The sequence below is a fragment of the Lampris incognitus genome, chromosome 2 (genome assembly GCF_029633865.1).
Source record: "Lampris incognitus isolate fLamInc1 chromosome 2, fLamInc1.hap2, whole genome shotgun sequence".
In the NCBI taxonomy this organism is placed as follows: domain Eukaryota; kingdom Metazoa; phylum Chordata; class Actinopteri; order Lampriformes; family Lampridae; genus Lampris; species Lampris incognitus.
In genome coordinates, this window is record NC_079212.1 from 52,297,807 (window position 1) to 52,320,594 (window position 22,788).

General features: G+C 43.3%; 1 protein-coding gene across 1 annotated transcript; it reads left to right on the forward strand.

Annotated features, from left to right (window-relative positions):
* The first annotated feature begins 1,774 nt into the window (after positions 1–1,774).
* haus7 (HAUS augmin-like complex, subunit 7) lies at positions 1,775–22,477 on the forward strand. Its single transcript, XM_056274445.1, has 10 exons — positions 1,775–1,839; positions 2,213–2,328; positions 3,105–3,163; positions 3,340–3,401; positions 3,590–3,780; positions 6,099–6,210; positions 12,971–13,183; positions 13,303–13,414; positions 14,765–14,822; positions 20,575–22,477. Exons 1-10 carry the CDS (start codon positions 1,783–1,785, stop codon positions 20,630–20,632), a joined length of 1,038 nt encoding a protein of 345 aa, XP_056130420.1. The 5' UTR covers positions 1,775–1,782; the 3' UTR covers positions 20,633–22,477.
* Positions 22,478–22,788: the final 311 nt, after the last annotated feature.

A 22,788-nucleotide genomic window follows, 5' to 3' on the forward strand; every position in this document is an offset into this window, starting at 1 on the left:
TTCACTGCTATAAAATATAGTAAGCGGACTGACTGCCAATGTCTCGCTATTTGATATGTACTTAGTGATTTTGTTCAATTTTTCTCGATGATGCTTAATTATTAGTACTTAAAGATGCACTATTTAGATTTTTTTTTTTAGTATTTCAAAGGAAATGGGCTGTGTTCGTGCCTGGGGCACAAGAAAAAGTTAAAATGATGGGGAGGTAGACAGAAGAACAGTTAAAATGATGGGGAGGTAGACAGAAGAACAGTTAAAATGATGGGGAGGTAGACAGAAGAACAGTAAAATGATGGGGAGGTAGATAGAAGAACAGTTAAAACGATGGGAAGGTAGAAAGAAGAAGAAAAGCTGAAATTATGGGAAGGTAGACAGAAGAAGGAAAGCTAAAATGATGGGGAGGTAGACAGAAGAAGAAAAGCTCAAATGATGGGGAGGTAGACAGAAGAAAAGCTCAAATGATGGGGAAGTAGACAGAAGAAGAAAAGCTAAAATGATGGGAAGGTAGACAGAAGAAGAAAAGCTCAAATGATGGGAAGGTAGACAGAAGAAGAAAAGCTAAAATGATGGGGAGGTAGACAGAAGAAGAAAAGATAAAATGATGGGAGGTAGACAGAGGCTTTTTCCACAATGTGGAAAAACTTTGTTCATTTCATGTAGCTACACTAGATTATATCGGGACGTCTCTATAAATATGAACCAAGGAAAATAAGCCAAATCTAAACTTCAGTTCTTCATTCAGAAACCCGCCGCGCCCCCGTTCACTTTCATTTGTTTACAGGCCAGTGTTGCCCGGCGACGTGACGTACCGCCCCCCACCTTTCTCTTCTTCTTCTTCCTGGTGTTATTTGGCGGGTGGCAAACAACGAATTGGTGCATTTCCGCCACCAGCTGGTATGGAGTGTGGATCAGAATGTTTATTATTTTTTACACTATTCCCTTCCAAAAACCCCCCAAAACAAACAACAAAAAACCCCTCAAATCTTCTTGATTAAATTAGTTACTATAGGAAACTGAAACAAGATTTATGACACTCAGTTGAGTTCTTCTGTAGAATATCTACTAAATCAAATTGTGCTTTTATGACTGATTGATTGATTTTCCTGAGTTTTTGAGTCAGACGCCTTCTTTCTGCCTCATACTTCTGATAATATGTCATAAGAAGAAGAAACTTGCAAGAAGAAAGATACCTCTTTCTTCTTGCAACAAACTTTGTAGTCACATCTGCCTGTATTGTGTTTGCCACAGTGGTCACATCTGCCTGTATTGTGTTTGCCACAGTGGTCACATCTACCTCTATTGTGTTTGCCACAGTGGTCACATCTACCTGTATTGTGTTTGCCACAGTGGTCACATCTGCCTGTATTGTGTTTGCCACAGTGGTCACATCTGCCTGTATTGTGTTTGCCACAGTGGTCACATCTGCCTGTATTGTGTTTAACACAGTGGTCACATCTGCCTGTATTGTGTTTGTCACAGTGGTCACATCTGCCTGTATTGTGTTTGCCACAGCGGTCACATCTGCCTGTATTGTGTTTGCCACAGTATTCACATCTGCCTGTATTGTGTTTGCCACAGTAGTCACATCTGCCTGTATTGTGTTTGCCCATTTTAAAAAGTCTAGTTCGGTCCAGTGCGTCCAAACCCGAGTCTTGAAACGAGTGTCTTTTTTATTTTTTTTACACGCAGGCCGCAGACCAATAAGAGCGACGTTTAGCCGGCGGCTTTTCGTGCGCGGACCTCATACGTCACTTCCCCTCCCCATTGCGGTGGATGTGGAAAATGGCGGGTGATCCGAAAGCGGAGCGGCTCGCCCGGCAAGTCTACGCCACCTTGCAGGTAAATAAGTTAAAACGCCACACGAACACGAACCTCCGGGCGAGCTAAAGGTTTGGTTGTGATTGACACGTGGCGAGGGTTAAGTGTCTAAACCGGGCCGCCGCTTTGGCGTCGCCGGGTCTTGGGGCTGATTTAAGCGGCTCTTAAAACCCGTCTTTTCAGGCGGGCCCGTTACGTTTGGTTTTCAGCTTGGTCTGTCAACGCCCTATGCCATGTTGTTATTTTCATTCAGTTTATGTGATGTATTTATTCGTATTTTGTGTATTGCGTCGTTGCTTGCTTGCGTGCCTGCTGGAGGACGCCGGGGCTGCTGGTGTCCAGCTTGTTGTGGCGCGTGGAGCTTAACGTCCGCCCCGTGCGTGTTGTGCTGCAGGCCGCGTGCTGCCCCGCGGTGGAAGGCTTGTACCTACGAGAAGCTGCCAGCATGCAGGAGTTGCTCTGCACGCCGTCTCAGAGCCGCATGGACATACTGGCTTGGATCTGCAGCAGGTAGGCTAACGTATCCAACGCGTTTACCCCGGTGTCCGCAAAACGCACACTGACGTGTCTCCCGTTCAGTGGCGGCCGGCCAGTAGAGGGCGCTCGGGCGCCGCCCCCTTCAAATATCAAGAGATGAAAATCTACTTGGACACGTTAAATGTAATTTAGTTGTATAATGCAAATGATTATGAAATACGTGTTTTTCAGTCTGTGGGCGCCTGTCGGCAGCCACTAAATATTGGTTCCAAATGGTGTTTGGTTCATTTCTGTCTGAATACATGCACTTCCTGTCTGAATACATATACTTCCTGTCTGAATACATGCACTTCCTGGGTGAGGGGCGCTGCCAAACCATACCTTATATAAGCCCTCAAACTTGTGGCCAGCAGGTGACCTGAGGCTGCTGTCTGATTGGTTTCTTCAGATTTTCCAGGGAGTGCAGTTCTGCGCACCCCTGACAGCGAATTGCTATTTTAGCGAATTGCTATTTTAATGGTTTTTGATATAATGTGATTGGACTATTCTCAAGGCTGTCAATCATGTTCACACTCACCACGATGCCTCGTCTCCACTGTCAATCATCCACCGTCTGTGAACCCTGATAAAATCTATAGGCTTCATTGTCTCTGTTAATAACTCTGTCACTGTGTGGACATTAAAGCAGCTGTCAGGTGTGCTGCGCCAAGGTGAATTGTGCACCCCCCCAAAAAAAACTTTTCGCACCAGCCGCCACTGATCTCATTACAAACCAATGCCATCTTGCTTACTCCCATATTGCTTTACAGCATCAATCCCAACATCAATTTAAAGATGACATCCAAAGATCAGGATGTAGTAACTAAAGGTATGATGTTTTTAAGGTCTATAACTTTCTTCATTATAATCAGATTGTAGATTTCCTTTTATGTTTAAATGAGAGTGGTAGACAATATGTGCAAAGTTGTTTTTTTTGTCAGTCTTGTTTCTTTAACATCTCTGACCTGCTGACATAGTGTGATCTGTTTTCTTTCCTTTTTTCAGCAATTGTTATGCTTGGGCAGGAGTTGATGCTGTGCAAAGCAGATGACTTGGATCTGATTGGGGTGAGAGAAATTGTCTAAAGCTGCTATCGGGTTCATTAAAGAAGAATGGATGGGCGGCCGTCTGTATTATACTTATCTCTTATGTTTGTGTTGTTGAGGATATCTTTCTACTATTGATGGTGATTGCCACAACGTTAAATGTTCTGTTTCGCCACCACACATTGTTTCCTCCTCTGTCTCCATCCCAGGGCCGTGCAGGCCCTCATCGACAGCTTCAGTTCTTGGAACAGCTCTTAACTGTGGTGCCATGTAGTGGGCCATCTGCTGAAGGTGCAATGGATGAAGATAGACTACTGAGTGAACTCTGCTCTGATGAGAATCGCCCCCACCTCACACACATGCTAAGTCCCTCACTGGACCCCTGGCCTACTGACTTTAGGTACATACTTCTTTTTGTCTTTTGATTACATAAGAATCTAAAACAGAACTAAAGGCGGAGAGGACAACTATACCCTCTGCTGGCTGTGTTAAAAGATAGTTATTGTTCAGTTTACCACTGGTGAATTTTTGAAAATTGCTCTACACAGCTTGAACATTCATTCATTTTTCCACATGAACATGTGTGCTGTTAGTGACATTCAAATAGCCATCTGTTTAGTAATGGCATCGCACAAAAGAACTACATCCACTAAAGAATTCCAGTCTTGTGCTCACATGATGATTGCATCATGGCTCCATGAGAAGAGAAGTGAGAAGAAATTGTGGTGCAGTGTTTTGTGTCTAGCACTTTTCAGCTGCTATTTGTGTCATTTCCTTCTGTCCCTAAGGACTCATAAAGACAAATTATGTCTTTCTTGCTTATCCTGATCAAACCATTCTGCTGCCCTTGCAGGTACATGAATTCCTCTATATGCCCTGATTCATAGGGTTGGGCATCATTTGGATTTTAACGATTCTGATTCCGATTCTGCTTTTTTTTTTTTTATTCCAGTTCTTAACGATTCTCGATTCCGGTTCTTTGAGAGGCGGTGTCAAAACAGGTCACATGCTTATTTCACAGAAGAGACTACTACTACTACTACTTTCGGCTGCTCCCCTTAGGGGTCGCCACAGCGGATCATCCGTTTCCATTTCTTCCTATCTTCTGCATCTTCCTCTGTCACACCAGCCACCTGCATGTCCTCCCTCACCACATCCATAAACCTCCTCTTTGGCCTTCCTTTTTTCCTCTTTCCTGGCAGCTCCATATTCAGTATTCTTCTCCCAATATACCCAGCATCTCTCCTCCACACATGTCCAAACCATCTCAATCTTGCCTCTCTTGCTTTGTCTCCAAACCGTCCAACTTGAGCTGTCCCTCTAATATAATCGTTCCTAATCCTGTCCTTCGTTACTCCCAGTGAAAATCTTATCATCTTCAACTCTGCCACCTCCAGCTCCTCCTCCTGTCTTTTCGTCAGTGCCACTCTCTCCAAACCATATAACATAGCTGGTCTCACAACCATCTTGTAAACCTTCCCTTTAACTCTTGCTGGTACCCTTCTGTCACAAATCCCTCCTGACACTCTTTATTTCACAGAAGAAAATTTTATTTAAAAAAAAAAGAACTTTATACAAGCCATTCTGTTTTAAGAACAGATCATTCATGTGAATGTCTCATTCTTATATTTACATTTACAACAACTGTCTTCATACATGAAGATAAAGAAGTAAAGACACAGTCACACTCACTCCATTAAACTCCTTAAATTAGAAACAGTTCTTGTTTAGAAAAATGAGCATATCAGCCTTCTCAGGCTGTGTACGCGAGCGTTCAGCACTGAAAAAAAAAACACATTTCAATATTTGCATAGTTTAAAGCAATTCGCTCATGTATAAGTTGCTTACTGTCTCGCTGTTGCGAATAAGACAAACTTTATTAATTTTCACCCACCCTATTGCGACAAGGTGCTGCTTGCTGTTTGCTCAGGGTTGGCTGAAGACGACGCCAAGGCAGGAGATGGAGACCGGCGCAACGTGTCAATCACAGTACACTGGTTAATTTGTACACCATTTAGGCGAAAGTGTTTGGCCATATTTGTTGTGCGTCTTCCCTTGCACGAATTAATTTTGCCACAGGCGTTGCACTGTGCCAACCCTTCATTTTTCAAGGCAAAATGAAGCTACACTTTCGACCGCCGCTTGCTCTGATCCATGATGGTGCACATTTAATTTGCGGAGGCGGAAACTACGGAAGCTGCATGCCGCCACCACGGAAACTGAAACTAACTTTAGCGCGAGGGAAATTTATTTAGGAACCAATAGGCAGAATCGAAATTTTAATTTCTTAACCATTCATTTGGAATCGGAATTTTGGCCCAACCCTACTGATTCATATATGTTTTCACAGTGCTGGATGTGTTTTGATTAGATACCAATTATGTCACAAGCCAGCTAATAGATATGCCTCTCATCTTGACTTTCTCAATCCAATTTTTAAAAGCCCCAGGCATGTATGCTGCTCAAGTTTGGTGGTGACATCACCGGTGCAACGGGCTTATCAGTTCAAATGTTACGACGGAAGCAAGAAATATGAGTGTAAATGAACCGCTTGTTGCATACAATGCAATGTGACAGCCATTTAATTCCATTTAATAGCTCATTTTTAATGCAGACGGGAAAACAGGACAACACCTCCCTGTAGGAATTTGAATGACTGTACACTACAGTGATTGAGTTTTAGTACTGCCCTTTCTGTTTCCATTTTATTCTCCCTAGGACTTTACCTAAGTGTGAGAAGTCATTTCACAAGTCAAGTAGGGAAGAGGCTGCTGATGTTGCAGCCCTTCTGCAGTCTACCCAGACAGCATTGGAGCAGCTATATTCAGATGTAAGTTCGTGTGGATGGCTGGTTACGTCAGCAATATTTAAAGATGAAATCTGTGACTTTAAGCCCTCAAATTATCTATCTGGACCTTGGTGTCAGGTTACATAATACTGTCATCTTTACCATGGTTGGAGACACTCTAGTTTCTGTATACCGCTACTGAAATTTTTGGTAACACTATTTTAGGGGGTCGGAAACTACCTAGTAATTTCCTGGTAATAAAGCGGTAGTTTTTACAGGTAATTTTACAGCTAACCCTAACCCAAATTACAAGGTAATTTCAACTTTATTTCTAAGAAATTACGTGATAATTAATACCTTATTACTAGGTAATTTCCGACCCCCTAAAATAAAGTGTGACCAAATTTTTTACCTGGCAGGATGAATACTGCAACAAACATTCACAGTTGCAATAAAAACTTTGTGAATGCTTTGGAATTACCTGGATTTCTCTATTAATTACTCATTAAATGTGGTCGACTCTTTGTCACGGTCATAATAGATAAACACAATTCTGCCTAAAATTATAATAACACACAATTATACTTTTCATGTCTTTATTGAACACATTTACTCATTCATGGTCCAGGCTGGAAAAGTATGTGAACCCTTGTATTTCATAACTGGTAAAACCTCCTTTAGCAGCAATAACCTCCACCAAATGTTTCCTGCAGCTGCTGATCAGACTTGTACAACGTTGAGGAGAAATTTTAGATCATTTCAGTTAACCATTTTCAGTTAACCAATATTTGAGATTTCTTGCAGAAACATACCTCTTCAGGTCATGCCACAGCATCTCAATCAGGTTAAGGTCTGGACTCTGACTTGGTCTTTCTAAAGCAATTTTTTTTTTGGGATTTTTTTCCCCATTTTCCCTCCAATATTACTTGGCCAATTACCCCACTCTTCCGAGCTGTCCCGGGCACTGCTCCACCCCCTCTGCCGATCCGAGGAAGGCTGCAGACTACCACATGCCTTCTCTGATACGCGTGGAGTCACCAGCCGCTTCTTTTCACCTGACAGTGAGGAGTTTCGCCAGGGGGACATAGTGCGTGGGAGGATCACGCTATTCCCCCAGTTTCCCAGTTGAGGTGGTTTGGGCATGTGATTAGGATGCCTCCTGGGCGCGTTCCTTTGGAGGGACTACATGTCCAATCTGGCCTAGCAACGCCTTGGGATCCCCCAGGGGAGCTGGAGGGCATTGCTGGGGAGAGAGATGTCTGGAGTGCCCTACTTAGCTTGCTGCCACCGCGGCCCGACCAAGGAGAAGCGGCTGAAGATGGATGAATGAATGAATTTTCTAGTCTACTGACCACTCAAAGCGCTTTACAATTTAGAGAGAAATTCATTGCTTTCGAGAGATGTTTCATCACTCATCTAAGTGACCTCTTCAGTCTAAACTGACTGCAGTTATCCCCACACTTATAAACAATACGGTGACAATAACGACCGAAACCATATGCAAACTGGCGTGACCATTAACTAAAGCTTCAATGGCCATGTGTACTATTCACAGAGGATTGGGGAATGGTTGAAATCACAGCATTGTAGGATGGTGACAGTTGTTGCTGTTGCTGTAATGGTTACTGCTCTTGTTAAGCTATTTGTGGTTGTCATATACCACCACCAGGGTGTCAACTGGGGAACTTCATAGTCAAACTAGACATGTTACTCTCAGTCATTTTTTTTCTTCTGATTTTCTCCCAATTTAGTGGCCAATTGCTCCCTATTCTAGTTCAAACACCCACCCTCGTACTGCATGCGTTCGCCAACAGCATCTCTACGGCCGGCAGTCTTGAAGGAGACGCCTCGCCACTTCTGTGACAAGGCGAATCCAGCCCGAAACACTGCTTTTTCCGACACACACAGAGACGCATTCATGTGACGAACACAAGCCGACTCCACCCCCCTCCCGAAGACAGCGTTGCCAATTATTGCTGCTTCATCGAATCAGGCCATAGTCGGATCTGACAAGGCCGAGGTACGAACCCCGGTCCCCAGTGGGACTCTCAGCCATTTTTGATGATGACACACCACTGATTGTCATGGGAGACATGAGTAGCCTTACTGAAAAAACCCAAGCGACTGACTTCCTATCTCTTTTGTCGTCCTTTGAGCTCAGACAGGTCCCCACATCTCCCACACACAAAGTGGGCAATACTCTTGATCTGATTTTGACTCGGAACTGCTCCACGGCAAATCTGACTGTCACCCCCCTACATCTCTTAGACCCCTTCTTTAAATTACAGCCTCCTTACTGGAACATTCTCACGTTCCTCCACAGAGTCTCCTTCCGCTGAAACTTCTGGTCCCTTACACCAACCCAGCTCTCCAATAAGGTCTTGGCTTCCATGCCTCCTCATAATGAATTCTCTTCACTCCCTGTCAACGAGGCTACAGACACACTCTGTTCCTCACTAGCCTCCTCTCGTAACAATCTCTGCCCTCGCGCGTCCAAACCTGCTTGTAATGCCCCCCCCCCCCCCAGTCCATGGCTCGCTGAGGTCATCAGAGAGCAAAGGGAGGGGCTCAATTCGGCAGAGAAAAATGGCGTAAAACCACAGATTTCAGACCTCAGTGACTATCAGTATCTCCTAGCATCGTTCTCCTCCAACTTAAAACAGCTAAGACCACTTACTATCAGAACAAGATCTGTGGCACCACTGATGCTCTAAAAATGTTTTTTGCTTTTAACTCACTCCTCAGTCTGCCTCCTCCTCCAACTTCCACTCTGCTTACTCCTGACATGTTCGCCTTGTACTTGACTGATAAGGTTTCTGCCACCAGTTTAGTTTAAACGTTTATTTGGGAGGGGACAATGTACATTAAACAACATTTGAAACAAATGTAAATGTACCTGAGTTAGCTAATAGGCTAGTTTCCATCGGCAGTCCCTTTGCCTGATGTTGTTGGGCAAAGGGACCAGATCACTAACCAGTTCTCTGTGCCTGACCAACTCTGTCTGCCACTGCCAGCTAACAGTGCCTCACTCACCTTATTCTCCCCCCTGACCAGGGAGGAAGTCTCTAAGCTTCTGCTGGACTCTCGTCCCACCGCCTGTCCACTGGACACGATACCATCCAACCTCCTACAGACCATTTCCCCTGCACTTAACCTCGCAGTCACACACATCATGAACTCCTCGCTTACAATGGGTCTGTTCCCCACCGCATTTAAGCAAACTCGGGTCACCCCGCTGCTCAAAAAACCTACACTCAACCCAGCCCAGGTTGAAAAGTACAGACCAGTTTCACTCTTACCCTTTCTTTAAAAAATACTTGTGCACGGTCTTTAACCAAGTCTCTGAATTACTTTCTGAGAACAATCTGTATGATCCGAATCAGTCTGGCTTTAAGCAGGGTCACTACCGAGACTGCGCTCCTGTTGGTAATAGAATCACTGCGTTTGGCTAGAGCTGCCAGTCAGTCCTCAGCTTTATCGTTGCTAGATCTGTCAGCTGCCTTTGACATGGTTAACCACCAAATCCTCCTCTCCACACTCACTGAGTTGGTATCTCAGGATCTGCCCTCTGTTGGTTCATGTCCTACCTCTCAGGGAGATCTTTTAGACTATCTTGGAAGGGGGAAGTGTCCAAACCGCACGGCTTATCCATAGGGGTAGAGATGTAACGGTATGAAAATTTCATATCACGATTATAGTGACCAAAATTATCACGGTTATTATTATCGCGGTATTGTTAAAATGTGCTGAAAATGTTCAAAAAGTACTGATACACACACGGAAATCATTTCACCAAGTTTTATTTTGAAACCCACAAATAAAATTAGCAGCACTATGCACTTTTTGTTTGCATAAACATTAAAATAATAAAAATAAATAAAATAATAACATTCCTTATGTAAACATATGAAAAAAACCATACAAATGTGCATTAAAGATGTCACCATGTGGCCATGAGAGGTAACTGCACTTTGTGCACATTGCAAATAAGAAAACAGCAACCAAAAAGACATTTATTCACATTGTCTGTGAATGTTCTCCTTCATCCAGGTCATGGTTATCCAAAGGAGTTGAATCAAGTGCAACTGGACTTGGTATATATCTGTGAAGACGTTTCACCTCTCATCCAAGAGGCTTTCTCAGTTCGTGCCTTTCTTAGTTACTTTAAATAATGTTTATAATGTTTACATTGATAGCTTTGGATATAATCTGCATTAGGAATGCTGTTTTGGTATAGATACGCATATGAAACAGTTTTATTTAGCTCAGTGCTCATGCTGAACATTAGGGCTACTGTCACTTTAAGAAGATCGCAAATTTCTTGCGTACGTGAACCAGGAAGCGTCTAGATTTGTGAGTGTTGAGTCGGCGGTGATTTTGGAGACTGAAGCTATACAGTTTTCTTACCGTAGCCGTAGTAATAACGTGGCAGTAATAGCCAGCCTTAGTTATAATTTAGGAAATTATAATTTGATTACTCCTGTATGAAGATTTCGCTGTGGAACCGGAATACATTTTCGTTTTGTTATCTTTTTACACCGGAGTCCTGTGGAGGTTTTTTCCTTGCTTTTCCTTAAGAACGTACTACGCACGAGTAGCTAACTTTAGCCAGTGGCACGAGTAGCTAACTTTAGCCAGTGGAACGGACCGTCGGCCCTCACAAAGAGTAACGTTTGGTAGCATGAAAGCTCAAGTTTACATTATTGACAAGCTATTAGCAAGTTAGACATGCAAACCATGACATCTTCTCCCATTCCGACGTCCCCACATCAGGCATTCAGCTAAAAGTTAACTTATCTTGCATTCGCTGTAAAGTTGTGGATGGTGGTCACGGAGATGACTCAAGATTAGAAGTGTTGCCCCCTTTCGCAGCGATTTTCTTTCTGCATGTTCTGCAGACAGGGTAACCATCTTCGATCAGTTTTCTCTCAGCACTCTTATAAAAACCAAAATACGACCACACTTCAGACTTAGTCCTCTTAGTAGGCGAAAAAATCTCCCGAGCGCCGTCACTGCCTGTGCCTTCCATGTTTCATTGAGGCAAAACAAACCCACGTTGCATTCTGCGCCTGCGCACCTGTGTCTGAGAGACTATGCTGGACAGTATTTACCGTGAGGTTTTCAAAGCGCGGTAATCAAACACAGTTTTAACGATAATTAAAATTTGAAACGGTAATACTAACCGTCGGGAATTTTACCGCGGTTAATCATTAAACCGGTAACCGTTACATCCCTACACAGGGGTATCTCAAGAGTCAGTGCTCGGTCCCCTTCTCAATATACACCTCCTCACTTGGTGCCACCGTCCGCTCCCATGGTTTCGCATACCATTGCTATGCTGACAATACCCAGCTCTTCCTATCATTCCTGCCAGATGAACTCATAGTCTCGGCTTGAATATCGTCATGCCTTGCTGATATCTTTGCATGGATGAAAGAATGCCACCTTCAGCTTAACCTGTCTAAGACTGAGCTCCTTGTCATCCCAGCTAGTCCCTCCTTACAACAATATCCAGGTCCGATCAACCCAACTCATGCCCACAGTTTGCCCAAAACCTGGGTGTCATGATTGATGACCAACTAACCTTTAAGGTTCACATGACCTCGATTGCTTGTTCGTGCCGATTTGTCCTTTACAACATCAGGAAAATTAGACACTACCTGTCTGAGCATGCAGCACAGCTCCTGGTACAGGCTCTTGTTATATCACGCATTGACTTCTGCAACTCCTTACGGGCAGGTCTCCCTGCATGCACTTTATAACCTCTGCAAAGGATCCAGAACGCGGCGGCGCTTCTTCTTCAACCAGCCCAAAACGGCACATTTTGTTCATATCCCTCCACTGGCTCACAGTTGTTGCCCATATCAAATTCAAAACCTTGATGCTGTCTGACAAAAAAGCAACTAAAACAGCTCTTACCTACCTGAACTCCCTCATTCAGGTCTACACTCAGTCTCGCTCACTACACTCTGCCAACGAAAGGCACCTGACATTTCCACCACAACGGGGCCCTAAGTCACTAGCCAGACTCTTCTGTTCTGTAGTTCCCCGGTGGTGGAACGAGGTACCAAACTCCATTCGATCCGCTGAGTACCTCTCCATCTTTAAGAAGAAGCTAAAGACCCAGCTCTTTCGCCAACACCTTCACACCTGATGGTATTAAAATGAAAAAAAAAATTGCTTCTATGCACCCCATCTATTGCCTTTGTGCACTGTCTGTTGACATCTATCGGACTTCAACTTAGTTTTTTGGCACTTACTTGCATTGTTGTCTCCTGACTAGATCCTTGCTTGTGTTGTATTAACACTCATATATATACGTCACTTTGGAAAAAAGTGTCTGATGGTTGTTCCCTCTTCACATAGATGGCCTCTTTGAGTCCCCGTTCAAACTAACATTCCTCCCTGTTAAGGAGTACATCCGTCACCGTCTCACAATGCTGTGATTGCAACTATTCCCCAATCTTCTGAATAGTAAACATGGCCATTGTAACTCTAGTTAATGGTCACGACAATTTGCATTTGAAACCAATCTTTGTTTTTGTTATGCGACTGTATTGTTTATAAGGGTGGGGATACCTGCAGTCAGTTGAGACTGAAGAGGTCACTTAGATGATGATGATGAAACGTTTCTCTCAATAAACGTTGTGTCCAGATGAACTATTCACCTTTCTCTGATGCATTATTTATGTGCGAGATTTGGGATTCATTGTTTTTTCTTCATACATCTACTTACATGGTGTTAATTGTATTTGAGTGCTATACTTTGCTCTTTCCTTCTCCCTCCTGCTATTTGTCATAGTGTGAGTTCCTGCGTGATGAAGCTCAGCGTCCTGCCATCTTCTCTCCCTGTGCTTTGCGCGTGGCAGTTTGTGACCTCTGCCAGTTGGTGGCTGCCTTCAAACATGTCTATGAAGCAGACCTTCGAGGCTACTGCAACAGAGGGGCCCTCAGTCTCAGTGCAGAGGCGCACACTTTCCAGAGGGTACACGAGCTGTTGTTGGCCTGTAAAACGGTAGGTGCACATGTAGAACAGAGACATTTCTTGTGCAGCCGGTAGCAACCTTTCCCCCCATAAGCCCGGCTTGTCGAACCAAATTAAGTTTCAGCTTTTCGTTCTTCCTTGTGTCTCAGGAGTTGGAATTGCTGAATGAGGTGTCGGAAGCATCTGAAGCCGTGACTTACAGGGCAGGGCAGCTGCAAACACAGCCTCGCTACTGGAGTCATGGAGAGAAGTATACGTTACGTAAGTACACAAAACATACATCAACAGTGAAGACACACGGGAGACAATTCTGCTAGCCTGCAGCACAGCCTCCAGAAAGATGTTCACAACTTGGGTAGTCATGACAGGATCACTGGGGGCATGAGGGCAAGTTGGCAGCACAGCGAAGAAAAGTTGAAATCGGTAAACCCCAGAGAAATTTACATGGTGGCAATCAGCTGGCTTTCAGAGAAAGTTCCACTGTAAATATTTTTGCCAGATATTGGTGTGTAGTTCCCCAACAACATGGGCGATGAGCGCACGGGTGTATAGTTGTGTAGGGATTTCCCGCATTTCCCGGCTCTTCTAATGTACAGGGACACTGACAAAAGAAAAGGACGAAAGCAGCATGGTGGCCCAGGGGTTAGCACTGTTGCCTTACAGCAAGAAGGTCCTGGATTCAAACCCCAGTCCATACCAGGTCCTTTCTGTGTGGCGTTTGCATGTTCTCCCCGTGTCTGCGTGGGTTTCCTCTGGGCACGCCGGTTTCCTCCCACCATCAAAGACATGTGACTTAGGGGTAAGACCCCTGTCTGTGTCCCTGACCGAGGCATGGCAAGAAGAACTGGACTTGGTTCCTGGGCGCCGCATGGCAGCCCACTGGTCCTAGCTGCACGGCCAGGATGGGTTAAATGCATAGGATGACTTTCCCCATGGGTGTTATTAAGTATATCTTACTTGTCGACATCACCGGTGTGTAAATATAATACGTGGTGACAAGATGACCCAAATGCCGTGATTACCTGTCTTATCTTGGTTAGTCGTTGAGCTGATGTGGGCTGTTGTTATCTGTCCAGCAATATTAACTACAACATCCATCAGAAAAGAAATGGAAATAATGTGCAAAATAATGTCAGTGTCCTCACCTTTCAAAAAATGATAAACGCCATTTTACAGCTACTTAATTTAAAACTGTAAGCGAGATTTTGATTTAATTAATTAAATCAGGCACAATAATATACAACGGATATGTCTATAGCAGCGGTGGCTAACCATGTGCCATGGAGAGCCATGGATATGCAGGTTTTCATTTTAGCCGGACTCCACAACAGCAGATTTCACTGATTAGCAACCCTGCAACCAAAGAGGAAGACTGTATCAGGGAAATCAGCTGGTGTGGAGTCGGGTTGGAATGAAAACCTGCATACACAAGGCTATCCATGGCACCTGGTAAGCCAATCCTGGTCTATAGGCAAGATGAGCTGACCACAAGCAGCAGATGATGGGGGTCAGCAGTGCAAGGCAGTGTTGTTGCTCCCGGTGTGTCTCTGCTTTCTTTCCTCTGGCTCTATGCTGCTGTGTGTTTTCATTTTATTGTGTTTTTTTTTTCAGCGTACCAGCTGGAGAAGATAAGCCGGCGATACAGAAACTTCCTTTCCTTGCTTCATTGGTAACAAATCATTGTGTTGCTAAACCTCATCATTTGTCTAACCATGTCTAGAAACTTCTAATAATGATCAGGCATGCACATATCTATGTGTGTATATCACTCATATATTTTTGGAATGTGTGTGTGTTGTGTTAGTGTGTGTTAGTGTAGATAGCGGGACCGAAAACTAAAGCACTTATGATCCTTTTTGGAGGTGGTAGGTATTGTCTCAGAGAGTAAGGGAAAAATCCCAGAAAATTAAAATTATGCATAATTATGCATAAATATGCAAAATCTGAACTTTTCTAAAAATGGCTAAAAACCACTTTTCTCGGCATTTTAGATGATTCTGAGCATCTTTGATTTTTTTCACCTATATAAACATTTTTTCTGGGACTTAGAAATGTTTTGGCATTATGTAAAATATATGCATTTTTGCAAAAATGCACTTATGATCCTAATTTTTTTGGAGGTGGTAGGTATTGTTCCAGAGAGGACCAGAAAAATAGCAGAAAATTAAAATAATTATGCAAAATATACATTTTCTAAAAATGGCTAAAAACCACTTTTCTCGGCATTTCAGATGATTCTGAGCATTTGGGGGGAGGGAGTTGGAGTGGGGGGGGGTTTAGGGGCAAGGGGAAGGCGGTTAGCTGGCAGGATGAAGAGGAGGGAGATTTAGACGGGTGGATAACCAAACTGCTACATTGTAGCGGGGTTCTTCTAGTATATATATATATATATATACACTACCGTTCAAAAGTTTGAGATCACCCAAACAATTTTGTGTTTTCCATGAAAAGTCACACTTATTCACCACCATATGTTGTGAAATGAATAGAAAATAGAGTCAAGACATTGACAAGGTTAGAAATAATGATTTGTATTTGAAATAAGATTTTTTTTACATCAAACTTTGCTTTCGTCAAAGAATCCTCCATTTGCAGCAATTACAGCATTGCAGACCTTTGGCATTCTAGCCGTTAATTTGTTGAGGTAATCTGGAGAAATTGCACCCCACACTTCCAGAAGCAGCTCCCACAAGTTGGATTGGTTGGATGGGCACTTCTTTGAGCAGATTGAGTTTCTGGAGCATCACATTTGTGGGGTCAATTAAACGCTCAAAATGGCCAGAAAAAGAGAACTTTCATCTGAAACTCGACAGTCTATTCTTGTTCTTAGAAATGAAGGCTATTCCATGCGAGAAATTGCTAAGAAATTGAAGATTTCCTACACCGGTGTGTACTACTCCCTTCAGAGGACAGCACAAACAGGCTCTAACCAGAGTAGAAAAAGAAGTGGGAGGCCGCGTTGCACAACTGAGCAAGAAGATAAGTACATTAGAGTCTCTAGTTTGAGAAACAGACGCCTCACAGGTCCCCAACTGGCATCTTCATTAAATAGTACCTGTTAGAGCCTGTTTGTGCTGTCCTCTGAAGGGAGTAGTACACACCGGTGTAGGAAATCTTCAATTTCTTAGCAATTTCTCGCATGGAATAGCCTTCATTTCTAAGAACAAGAATAGACTGTCGAGTTTCAGATGAAAGTTCTCTTTTTCTGGCCATTTTGAGCGTTTAATTGACCCCACAAATGTGATGCTCCAGAAACTCAATCTGCTCAAAGAAGTGCCCATCCAACCAATCCAACTTGTGGGAGCTGCTTCTGGAAGCGTGGGGTGCAATTTCTCCAGATTACCTCAACAAATTAACAGCTAGAATGCCAAAGGTCTGCAATGCTGTAATTGCTGCAAATGGAGGATTCTTTGACGAAAGCAAAGTTTGATGTAAAAAAAATCTTATTTCAAATACAAATCATTATTTCTAACCTTGTCAATGTCTTGACTCTATTTTCTATTCATTTCACAACATATGGTGGTGAATAAGTGTGACTTTTCATGGAAAACACGAAATTGTTTGGGTGATCCCAAACTTTTGAACGGTAGTGTGTGTATATATATATATATATATATATATATATATATATATATATATATATATATATATATATATATATGTGTGTGTGTGTGTGTGTATGTAGCGCCTCCAGTGCAAACTAGGGGTAGCAGTAAAGGCGCTAACATCTAACTAGGTTCGGTGAGGGGTTTGCCTTGACTAACTCACAAGAGGAGTTGATGTGTAGTTTAACAGTTGACAATTTTATTGCCTCACAACAGCAAAATATACACAACGCTGACTTTTACATAAAATAATTGAAATAAAACAAAATAGAGTGCTTTAAAGTAAATAAAATAATAAACCAAAAAAACCTCATTCAACTCACAATCCTCAATGAGTGTTAGCAGTTTGAGATGAAAGAAAAGTTCAGTTCCTTGTCCTTGAGTGTATGTGTTGGTCCAAGAGTTCAGTTCTTGATCCGTGAGTGTACTGGATATACTTCAATGATGACTATTTCTACCCTGGTAGACGAAATAGGCTAGTGTGTATGAGTTCTTATCTGGTGTCTGGATGAATGATTCAGGCTTATCAGATGTTTCCTGGGGCAGATCCTACGGTAGGCCACCGCCTCTATGATGGTCCACAGTCTCACTGGGCTGGGCTCGCCATCACAGTCTTCCAAATTCTATCTGGTAGTTAAAAAAAAAACCAATCTACACAAATAGTGCAGAATAGTAAGTATTTCATTCTATATCTGTTTCTAACATGAGATCTCATTAACTTCTTTTCATTCAGAACATCTTACAATATGCTTTCCATTAACATGCATATAAATTGCAATATTACTTGATCACTACATATCTATATAATTCTGTTACACAAAATCAGTGCAATCACAGTGCAGCCTCAATACAAGCCATTTAAGTGCGCTAACCACTTCAACCGAATGGCTTTAACGTCAACAGGATAAGTGCCACGCATCTTTGATGCTACACAATTCCCCAATGCTTCACTGACTAAGCTAGCGCTTAGCACTAGCTAACTATTGGCGTGAGCTATCTTCTAGAACATCCAACATGACACAATGATACAGTATGCACCAAAGTGAGTTCTAAACATTAACATTCTCATAACTATGATACAATACATACCAAAGTCCAGGCTATTCAGCCATTAGACATTCTTCTAACCCCGACTGGTTTTATGAAGAGTATCTTAACAGCTATATGATGACCCAGCGTTATCTCTTCCCTTCAGTGGTTAGCAATAAGCTAGCACAAAACCTGCTTTACTCACCGGAGTTCCAAATACTTAAAACTCGACACACCTTCGTCTCCTAAGCGCACAGATGAGATTCTGATTCTACATAACACTCTTCACAATCCAAAAATGTCAATACTCTAACTTTCTGAGGCTATGTGTAATGAAATTCAGTCGTCGGTTCAAGAGCACAATTTCCAGGATGATCACAAAAAGAAAAGAGGGAAAAAAATGATGACTGCGTGTAGCAGTCTCTACCCTGGCGAGTTGCGTAGTGCGCCCCTTAAGGAGCGGCATGTCACTACACCTCTAAATCAATGACGATTAGTAGCCCTATATGTCATATGGTTTACATATATATTTAGCACAAAAAGTAAGGAAATTTGTGTTTGGTAGATTATTTCTTTGTTGTAACAATGCTTCTTGGCAATAAATCTTATACCGTTGGAAAGCCTGTTTATTTCTCTTTTAAATGAGGCCACATTTGTAAGGAACATGCATTTTTGGGATGAGCAGCAGAGCTGAGTATGTGGGTTCCGCCCATGAAAAATTTGCCAAATCTCTGCCAATGCCAAACGGCTTATTTTGCTGTTGCTATTGACTCTTGTTTTGAGCTTCTGGTACCCCAGGTGCTAACAACCAGGTGCCTGATATAAGATTTATTGCCAAGAAGCATTGTTACACCAAAGAAATAATCTACCAAACACACATTTCCTTACTTTTTATATATATATATATATTAATATATATATATATATATTTTTTTTACTGTTGCACCAGTCACATACACTCACCGGCCACTTTATTAGGCACACCTGTCCAACTGCTCGTTAACGCAAATTTCTAATCAGCCAATCACATGGCAGCAACTCAATGCATTTAGGCATGTAGACATGGTCAAGGCGATCTGCTGCAGTTCAAACCGAGCATCAGAATGGGGGAGAAAGGTGATTTAAGTGACTTTGAACGTGGCATGGTTGTTGGTGCCAGACGGGCTGGTCTGAGTATTTCAGAAACTGCTGATCTACTGGGATTTTCACACACAACCATCTCTAGGGTTTACAGAGAATTGTCCGAAAAAGAGAAAATATCCAGTGAGCGGCAGTTCTGTGGGCGAAAAGGCCTTGTTGATGCCAGAGGTCAGAGGAGAATGGCCAGACTGGTTCGAGCTGATAGAAAGGCAACAGTAACTCAAATAACCACTCATTACAACCGAGGTATGTAGAAGAGCATCTCTGAATGCACAACACATCGAACCTTGAGGCAGATGGGCTACAGCAGCAGAAGACCACACCGGGTGCCACTCCTGTCAGCTAAGAACAGGAAACTGAGGCTACAATTCGCACAGGCTCACCAAAATTGGATAATAGAAGATTGGAAAAACGTTGCCTGGTCTGATGAGTTTCGATTTCTGTGACATTCGGATGGTAGGGTCAGAATTTGGCGTCAACAACATGAAAGCATGGATCCATCCTGCCTTGTATCAATGGTTCAGGCTGGTGGTGGTGGTGTAATGGTGTGGGGGATATTTTCTTGGCACACTTTGGGCCCCTTAGTACCAATTGAGCATCGTGTCAATGCCACAGCCTACCTGAGTATTGTTGCTGACCATGTCCATCCCTTTATGACCACAGTGTTCCCATCTTCTGATGGCTACTTCCAGCAGGATAACGCGCCATGTCATAAAGCTCGAATCATCTCAGACTGGTTTCTTGAACATGACAATGAGTTCACTGTACTCAAATGGCCTCCACAGTCACCAGATCTCAATCCAATAGAGCACCTTTGGGATGTGGTGGACCGGGAGATTCGCATCATGGATGTGCAGCCGACAAATCTGCAGCAACTGCGTGATGCTATCATGTCAATATGGACCAAACTCTGAGGAATGTTTCCAGTACCTTGTTGAATCTATGCCACGAAGGATTTAGGCAGTTCTGAAGGCAAAAGGGGGTCCAACCCGGTACTAGCAAGGTGTACCTAATAAAGTGGCCAGTGAGTGTATATTGATGACAGTGGTTATTGCTTAATGGAAATGGTCGTTCCTTAAATATATTTCTCAGGGGGCTATGTAAGAAAAGGATCTAAACTGTATTACAGGCGACTGCGCTAACCACTACGCTATTGTGCTCACAGCAAGAAGGACCTGGGTTCGAGCCCTGGGGTTGTCCAACCTGGGGGGGTCGTCCCGGGCCGTCCTCTGTGTGGAGTTAGCATGTTCTCCCCGTGTCTGCGTGGGTTTCCTCCGGGTGCTGCAGTCTCCTCTCACAGCACAAAGACATGTAGGTCAGGTGAATCGGCCGTACTAAATTGTCCCTAGGTGTATGTGTGTGTCTGTGTGTCGGCCCTGTGATGGCCTGGCGGCCTGTCCAGGGTGTCTCCCCACATGCCGCCCAATAACTGCTGGGATGGGCTCCAGCATCCCTGTGACCCTGAGAGCAGGATAAGCGGTTTGGATAATGGATGATGAATAAATTTGTTCCAGGCAATAGGAAAAAGAAGTGGAGTTGGTCCCTGCACTGCTGCTACACAACAGGATGGGTTAAATGCAGAAAACAATGTCATTGTAAGCTGTACAGTGACAAAATAAAGTGGCTTTCTTCTTTCTTCTTCTTTAGTGACCTCCCAGCAGCATTAACCTTGGGCAGTGGTGACGTCCAGACTCATAACCAGTAAGTCGTCGCATGGACTCATCTGCGTGGCCCAGGATCTGGACTGAGGAAGTGAATGATGAACTCTGTTGTCATAACAACGCACTTCTTGTTTTCTGAAGTCAATTTTAGCTGCATCAGTAGAGGCTTAGTTACCAACAGTTACCCAAACAGTTACCAAACAGTAAAGCCATGTTGGCTGTACTGTTTAGGTGACAGTTTTGAATGTATAAAACTTTAGTAAAGGGCATGGACGTGGTGTGGGGCTACATACAGGATGTGCACTCAATCACTTTTTTTGGTGGGGGGTCAATGGATGTATATGGATGTATGTGCTACCAGTTCAAAAAACAACACAAATGAACACTACTTACCAGCATCTCTCCGTGTCCAGTCCAGTCGCGGACTGGTGCTGCTGGATGAAGTTATGTGCACCCAGTTTACTTTTTGTCAGAACTGAGGTCACAGAAAGTGAGTCAGTTCATCTGGAGAGAAACGTTTCATCACTCATCTAATGCCCCATTTCCACTACATGGTACCGGCTCAGCTCGATTCGCAGTGTCGTTTTACATTACTGTAATAGTACCCCTTCAGTGTAGCAGGTCATCTTAGTGACACCTGGTTTTCAATTTCAAAATGTACTTTAAGATAACACCGCTTTGGTATTTAAAAATGCAGGATGATATCCCATGTGCGCATTGATGACGCAGTGACGCATTTCTCTGACCAATCAGATGTCTGCATTGATTTTGGTACCCGCTCCAGTTTTTTTTGGAACCTTGACAAAGGTGGTACCTGAAAAGTGGTAAGTTACCAAAATGCCGGTACTTTCCAGTAATGGCAAACGAAAAAAGGGCGAGTCGAGTTGAGCCTGTACCATGTAGTGGAAAAGGAGCATAAGCAACATCTTCAGTCTCGACTGACTGCAGGTGCCCCCACCCTTATAAACAATACAGTGACTGCAGGTATCCCCACCCTTATAAACAATACAGTGACTGCAGGTGTCCCCACCCTTATAAACAATAGTGTCTGCAGGTACCCCACCCTTATAAACAATACAGCGGCATAACGACCCAAACCAATGACCAGTTTCATATGCAAATTAGCGTGACCATTAACTAGTTACAATGGCCATGTGTAATATCTATCTATATCTATATATATATATAGTACTATTGTGCAGATGGTGATTTTATACTTATCTGTTGTGTTAACTTTGTCTACCCTGCTTGATTTGGTTGTATGCTCTGATAGTGTTGCTTGTTTTTTGTGTTCTGTAAGGTGTCCTTGAGTGCTCTGAAAGGCGCCCACAAATAAAATGTATTTTTATTATTTTTCAGAGGATTGGGGAATAGTTGCAACCCCCCACCCCACACACACATATACACACATTCATACCTAGGGACAGTTTAGTACGGCCAAGTCATCTGACCTGCATGTGTTTGGACTGGGGGAAGAAACCGGAGCACCCGGAGGAAACCCACACAGACACGGGGAGAACATGCAAACTCCACACAGAGGACGAACCCCAAGGTTGGACTACCCTGGGGCTCGAACCCAGGATCTTCTTGCTGTGAGGCGACCGCGCTAACCACTGCTCCACCATATCAAACACCATTTTCCGTGTCTAAATCCTTTCTCTGCTTGCTTTGCCATTTTATCACTTGATAGCTCCCCGTTCTAAGGTGCATATAAACTTAAAAGTCCTGATTCAAAGGCACTGTTGGCTATGCTACAATTACTGTACATGGTTCTGTTTTGCCAGTGGCCTACATTTGTTTTGCTGTATTTACTGACTCCTAAGTCGCTTTGGATAAGAGCATCTGCCAAATGACAACGTAAATATGTATGTCTTTGAAACATTCCTTCATTGGCCGAGTATAAAAAGTCAAATATTACAGGGAAATTTTGACTACCATGGTGGACTTGTGTCAGTCTTTACTGAAGTTTTGGCCCCATTGGTCTTGGACTTGCTCAGACTCGCCCCCCTAAAGAATTGGTCTGCATTTGGTCTCACCTTGGGCAGTCTTGGCTACAACCAGCCGATATGAAAGTTCTGGTAAGGAGTATTGGGATGGAGACGATATTAAATATGTACTATTGGGATGGAGACGATATTAGATATGTACTATTGGGATGGAGAAGATATTAGATATGTACTACCATATCCTGCTTCGGCAT

Coding starts and splice junctions, on each gene's coding strand:
- haus7 (XM_056274445.1), top strand. CDS start 1,783: ATGGCGGGTGATCCGAAAGCGGAGCGGCTCGCCCGGCAAGTCTACGCC. Junction 3,164..3,339: donor TCAGGATGTAGTAACTAAAG/GTATGATGTTTT, acceptor TCCTTTTTTCAG/CAATTGTTATGCTTGGGCAG. Junction 3,402..3,589: donor ATGACTTGGATCTGATTGGG/GTGAGAGAAATT, acceptor TCTCCATCCCAG/GGCCGTGCAGGCCCTCATCG.